We start from the raw sequence: 6,744 nt of genomic DNA on the forward strand, positions 1-6,744 counted from the left end.
TTTGTGTTGAAGTTTGCCTTGTGTTTGTTAATTTTTAAATATTTCCAACACTCAAAATCTTCACAGTTTTGCAACACCATCATGACACTGAAGATACAGTGAAGTGAAGCATTTACAGAGAAGCTACGGCATGAGAGGTCACTAACCCTTCGCGGCATCGTGGTTGAGAAGTCCCGGTTTATTATCCGCCACCCCGGTGGGGATACGGCTCACCCCGTTGCCAAGGTTCTTCTTCCTCCGGCTCTTCCTCAACCAGTTGAAGGCTTGTCCCAGGGAGACTCCCGACTTCTTCTGTCCACGCTGAGCCCTCGCCTCCTTGGCTAAGATCTCAGAGATGTCCCTGGGCACCAGATCACCTGTAGACCTCCTCCGGGACATTGTGAGGTTGGTCCCAGTGGGTAGATATCTTCCCCCTCCAACACTCCCTTCAGTTGTCTCCGCTTGGACCGGATGTGAAATTTCTCTCCAGGATTCGATGAGAGTCCCTCTCTGGCCTCTCCCCTGGTATCGGTTCTTCCTGACCGTCCAACCACCTGGGATAACAGTGAGATCAGCAGGATGAGACACATAAAGTAGGGCTGGAGACGGAAGCTGCAGGGAAGGGGTGAGCGAGTGAGACGTCAAGAAGAAGAACTAGAACTAGAAAATAACCCAGGCCGAGAGGAAAAACAACGGACAGATTCCAGCTGGATTATGTTGAGCACGCTCTCGTTGTCCAGCTGAAGTTTTCACATCCCTCACACACCCATCCTGCACAGGCAAGCCAGATCTTTGTACCACCGCATTTGCGAGCACACATGCGGCTCAAACAAGCAGAAAAGTAACTGAGGATGGGCTGGAAGAGCAGAAATAGAGTGAGAAAAAGCCTGGTGTTTTACTAAAACAGAACCAAAAAGGATCAGAGTCAACTGTACGCTTCCTCTACCTGCCGTTGCAATCCAAACATGTATGCTTTTGCTGCATGACAATCCGCAAAAGACACAATCTTAAGCAACTTACTCAGCGAAGCGTTCTGTCCTCTCCTTCTGCTGCTCCTTGTTTTTTTTCCCCCCCTCGGCCTGAGAACAGCTTTCCGAGGGATAGGCGAGTGTGCGTGTGTTTTTTAGCAGAGTGAATGAAGCTGCATGCTCTGTGAAACAGCCCGTCCCACCCCTCTGCACAAGAGCCAGCCTCTCCTCCACCCTCTCGCGTTGCTGTTTGCAGTCGGCCACACAGCTCCGCCGCTGCCTGCTTCTCTCCACATTCCAAACTGACTTTTTAGCTTTTCGGTGGGATCACCAGCGGTTTTTCCTTCTGCACTTTTTGAACGTTTTTGTGCCTTAGCCCTTTGATTTTTTTCCAGTTACAGTGCTAGGTGGTGGTGTGGACCCCACTTCCCCCATGGGGAAAAAAATTATGATTTGAGATTGAGTTGGACATTTATTTTGTGGGAGAAAAAAAAGGTCTGGATTAAATATATCAAGAAAACTACAGATTACGATTGAGATGTTTAGTTTTCCTGACTCTGTCCCTTGACCCCATGCAGACCAGAGGAAACCTGACACCGCTTGTTAAATGCGACACACACACGCACGCACACACGTAATTAGGGAGACAGGTAGAGTGAGTCACAAGGGGCCAGTTACCTGCGAGTCTGTCATGTTTTACTTGCATTCATGTTTAAAGTGAACTTTGTGGAAGAAATCTGTCATGAATTACAGATTGCACTGTGGTGTGGGGCTTTGTGGGTGGGCTGGTGGGCAGCGGCATCAGAGATGAGGGGGCTGGAGGTAAGTAGTTTGTGGTTTGTAGCTACTGAAGCAACATGGCTGGTTTGATTACGATAGATAGATAGATAGATAGATAGATAGATAGATAGATAGATAGATAGATAGATAGATAGATAGATAGATAGATAGATAGATAGATAGATAGATAGATAGATAGATAGATAGATAGATAGATAGATAGATAGATAGATAGATAGATAGATAGATAGATAGATAGAAACCAGAGTTGCGTTTCCATTGGCCGTATCATTGCACAATTGGACATTTCGAATGGAATCAAGTCAATTTCTACAAAAAGCTTTGGCGCTGGGTTGAGCTGTTTTCTTTAGGCAAGTATCGAAATCGGTTAATATCACTAAACTGTAATGGAAACACTTTTTTCACGTCACACTAGTCACATGATCAACAACCAGATGTTGCCGCAGGCTCTAAACCACGAAGAAGATGACGACAGGAAGTAGTTGGAAAGGGCAGGACGGTGGGGGAGATCACGGCAGCGCATGTTTTTAATGACTTGTAGCGTGAGCAAACTAATTGCGTTTCTTATGTAATGGAAACACAGCAAGTGAGAAATTGTTGTTTTGTTCAACATTAGCGGAATATCAACAAAGTTTTGCACGCATTTGTAATGGAAACGCGGCTGGAGTCTCCTACATGGCTTGATGAACTTCTTATGACTTTCTTTTGAAAACAATTGATCACTTTTTGCTCCTCTTTCATAAAGGTCAGATTAGTGGAGTGCATGTTTAAGAGTTACCTTCTCTCTGTTGCTCTCTGTGTGTTGACTGCTTTTCTGATTAATCCTGTCAGGTTAGGTGGAGGGTCTCTCACTGCAGCTTGGTAATCGTGCCATACGCTTTACATTCTCAGAAAACGGATTGAACAGAGGTCTGTGTGATGCTTAAAGCTTTTGTTTCATCACCCTAACCCTGTGTAACACTTCACAACTTTATCCCTGACCCGTCTGAGGTGTCTCTTGGTCTTCCATTTATATGAAATGAGGTTCTGTCAGAATCCCAATGGCTTGTCAATTCTTAATGTTCATTACCTCTCAGCCAATGGCTATTGGAGATGGGCACCAGACCTTGCAAGTACAATTGGCTATAGACAATAGATGGTTGAATTTCTGTTGTTGTGACACACCAAACCGATTTCTTGTAAAAGCTGCGTTTGCTAAGGTGAAAACTCCAGCAACACTTAAAATTCTAAAATGCAAAAAAAAAACTACTTTATTGGTAGACCAACACGTTTCGATTTGCGGCTTTCGTCAAGTTATGTGTTAGCCCTTCAAGTGTTGCTTGAGTTGTCACCTCAGCAGATCTGTGACCTTCTCCACAAACCTCAGGACTGGGTGAAGTTGTGCCAGAAACATTTTGAAAAGCCGAACTAGGCCAGAGGCTAATTCGCTCTGTCTGCTCCATCTTTAGCCAGCGACTTGTGGGTCAATGTCTTCATTTAGCCGCTGGGATGAGGCTGCAGATTACCTGTCCGTCGGGATTCCTGGGCTATTTCTGACACATCGCCTCAACCCATTACTGTCAGTCCACCTCTGAGGCAAAAAGATCTTCCAACACATGGATCTCACATGGTTCAGGTCGCCTCCTCTTTGTCCAATTTTTTATTTTTTATTTTTTCCACACAGCTTTAGCCAGCAGCAGTCTTTGTCATGTTCCATCGGCAAACAATGGAAAACTCAGAGGAAGATTTTCAGCCAAGAGAGAATGAATGCACACTGTGTCCATTATGTCCCCGTTAGATTGGGGTGACGGATCGCCATTCTGCTTCCATTTAAAGTAATTAAAACTTAATTAACTCCCCCCATGTATCAGACCTGTTGGCAGGTTATGAAAGTGAGGTGATTAATGACATGTGAGGGTTCTGACGCCAGTTTTTTTTTGTTTTGTTTTTTTGGTCCCAGTGTGTGTGGGAGGTACAGCGGGCTCGGTACTGTAAGCGGCCGAGCCGGGAGGGGTTAAAATGAGTCATAGCTCCGTCGACTTGTGCTTAACAGACTGAAATGTTTAACGTTTCCATGGTAATAGAGAAGAAAACAGCCATCCTCAGTGTGTCTGCTAAAGGTCCCTCTGGGAATGTGTGAGTGTGTGTATGGAGAGAGACACAAAATCATTAACCCATAGAACTCTGTGAGCCTACTGGGGAATGTATCGCCAATCACTCCTTAGATAATCGGCTCCTCTTTGCTACAGTCACAGGGGACGCCTCTTTACAAGCCTCCTTCCTGCTGGTGGAGGATTACAAGGTTGTACGCCGTGCCATTTGGTCAAATAGAGATCACGGTGCATCGCCGGAAAACCTTTTCAAGTTTTTCAAGCTGATTTTAAGGTATTTCGTTGGAATTCAAAGTTCTGAAACAAACACAGATTTCTCCATGATCACAAATTTTAATGGAAGATTTGGGTTACATCAAGACTGGCACTTCACCCCCCTCCCGCCACTACCGTGTTACACAGTGTAGATGGTGTAACAGCCAATGCAGTGTTTGTTTTCTGACATAGTGTTTTCCACGTTCCACGTTTATGGTATTTTCCACATTGGTTGGAAAGTTTAATTTTGGTCCCATCTGACCAGAGGCACCTTCTAGTGAAAGTTGGCCAACATGATGTTGTGCATTGCATGTGGCAAACTGCAAATAGTTCTTTGTTTGGCTGTTCAATCAATTCTTCTGATATTGTTTTATAACTCAGCTCACCTTGATGGTTCTACTGTGTTCCTTGGTCTTCATGATGTTGTTTGTGCAATAATGATCACTAAGGGAACCTCAAGGCTAAATTCATAGTTTGCACATTTTTGTACTTCCCAAAACTGCTTTGTTTGTTTCTGTTTTTTCTTTTTTGGCAATAAATCAATGTTTTTTGGTGTATGAAAAATGAGCTGTTTCAAAAACTTAGCAAATGTAACGTCACAAACTAGCAGGCACTGCCCTTCACCTAGAAACCCCAACGGTGCTCCACCTGTCACCTAGCAACCCCAGCAGAGCTCCAAAACTTTCAGTCGGCTGGTTTTACCGCTGTATGTGCTGTACAATGGCTGCTGGAAAACACAAGTGTTCTGTCCTTGACTTAACGTCCAGAAGCCACTTGCTTCTGATCGAGAACGAGGCTGCACTTTTGCTTTTCAAACATGTACGATTGTATAATTGAGCATCTGTTTGCAGCCACTGTCACACGCAAGTTTAACCTTTTGGGTTGGGGGCAGAGGAGGCGTGGCCAAGCAGCAGCTTATTTGGATATAAAGTGAAAAGAGGCCCTGAAACGGCTCATTCTGAAAGGAGCTCAAAATAGGCAGAGCTGAGAAAACTAAAATCTCGTCTAAGAATAATTTTCCATAAGTAAAATAAATAAATAAATAAATAAATAAATAAATAAATATTGAACATGTCTTGTATAGCCCATAGACCTAACTGTTTAAGGAAGCATAACAACTTTAAAAAAGATGGAAGTTTTTTAGAACTGTTTTCCTCTTTTTGTCCCATTAATATATTTATCTGGGTTTTGTATGATGGATCAACTCAAGTATTTCATTATTGTAAGCTGAAGGGAAAATTACAAAGCAGAGCAAATGGTAGCTCAACAAAATATTCTAATATTTAAGTAAAAAACAAAAAGCAACGACAACAACAAAAAAAACAACAGACATTTGGGGCGGCAGAATCTGCAAAACCTTAAGTGAATTTTGGAACCTCATCTGGTTTGACCCACTCGGCTGGAAGAGAGCGACCCAAACCGTTCAGGAAGGGACCTGTGTGTGAGAGCATGTGTGTTTGATGGGACTGAAAGTAGACTGCAGGCCGGAAATCCACGCTGCCGGCCGGGATAAGCCCAGCTCTCTCAGAGCAGCATTGTCATTCCCGGCCTGCTTTTGTCCCGCGACCGACCCAAATACTTCCCCTCTGCGCTCGCCTCGACAAACACGACGGCGCCGCATCCGAACCGAAACACCAGCATCTGTTTCAGCTGCGCTAATTAAACACTGGCGTTCAGGTTTTACCTCCAGTAAAAGCAGGCAGGGTGTTATTTATAACGCGGCAGAGAGGATGGGAGGGGTGGAGAGGAAGGTGAGAGGAGAAAAGAGGGTACAGCAGGAGAATTATGGCTGTAATAACAGTTTTAAGAAACGGGGAGAGGTCCACGCTGAGCGGCGGGAAAGGAGAGGAGATTCCTGTCCGTCTCACCAAACCCACCGGAGATGACGGAGCGCGCAGAGACGTTTTAACGTTTAAACCGCACGTTAAAAGTAGACACAGCTACCGAGTAAACCGAGAAAGACAAATATGTGTCGGCATTTCTTTGTTTGACGTCATAAATCACTAGAGCACAGCTTTGAGAGGAGGGGCGGGGGGAGTGTGTGCACGTCAAAAATCAGCATTTAAAACTTAAGCTTCAGAACAGCAATAACGACGACAACCGGCTTTTACAACACGCGACTCAGGTGGAAAGTCACGAAGTCACGAGACTCATCTACCCCCTCTGGAGTGGTCGACCCACAGTAATCACCATCCATTACCGAACCCTGAAGAGAGCAGAAGTTACCTCCAGGATGTCCTCTGTGACCGCGGGCCTCCATCTGAACCAGACCAGCTGACAGTTTTCTCTGGGATGAGGTCATCTGAGATTCCCCCACAATCCCTCACTCTCCTCTTCTCCTTTCTGCTCCATACTTTGTTGTTTTTTCCCCCCTGTAAAACAAGTTCTAAAGAACTATTAAAAGCCAACATAAATAAATGTGACGGTTTAAATTAAGTTGGATAGACATATATAAAACGTATAAAAATATTATTTTCAATATATTTTAATGGTCCAAATTTATTATTCAATGAAACAATTAAGTGGGAGAGTATAATAAAAGTTTGAATCAATGTGTTATGTGTTTTCCAGGCATATGGTGTAATTTTGTAGCGTAATCAAGTATCTATGTTAATTTCAGTTGGTATAAAAATGACATATATACCAAATAG

General features: G+C 44.0%; 1 protein-coding gene across 3 annotated transcripts in view; it reads right to left on the bottom strand.

The window, feature by feature from the left end:
• nhsl3 (NHS like 3) overlaps window positions 1-6,479 on the bottom strand; it is a 48,168-nt gene extending 41,689 nt beyond the window's left edge. The window contains exons 1-2 of one of the 3 annotated variants that reach the window (XM_017307624.2): window positions 6,320-6,479; window positions 147-533 (exon numbers count right to left, since the gene is read on the bottom strand). In XM_017307624.2, coding sequence (XP_017163113.2) covers window positions 147-533; window positions 6,320-6,395 — 463 coding nt within the window. In that variant the 5' untranslated portion in view covers window positions 6,396-6,479. Of the gene's footprint in view, window positions 1-146; window positions 534-999; window positions 1,190-6,319 lie in introns of those variants that run through there. The other 2 variants (XM_017307625.2, XM_081612424.1) reach the window with 2 other exon arrangements.
• Between the last annotated feature and the right edge of the window lie 265 nt (window positions 6,480-6,744).

The sequence above is a fragment of the Poecilia reticulata genome, chromosome 11 (genome assembly GCF_904066995.2).
Source record: "Poecilia reticulata chromosome 11, P_reticulata-male-v2, whole genome shotgun sequence".
Lineage (NCBI taxonomy): Eukaryota > Metazoa > Chordata > Actinopteri > Cyprinodontiformes > Poeciliidae > Poecilia > Poecilia reticulata.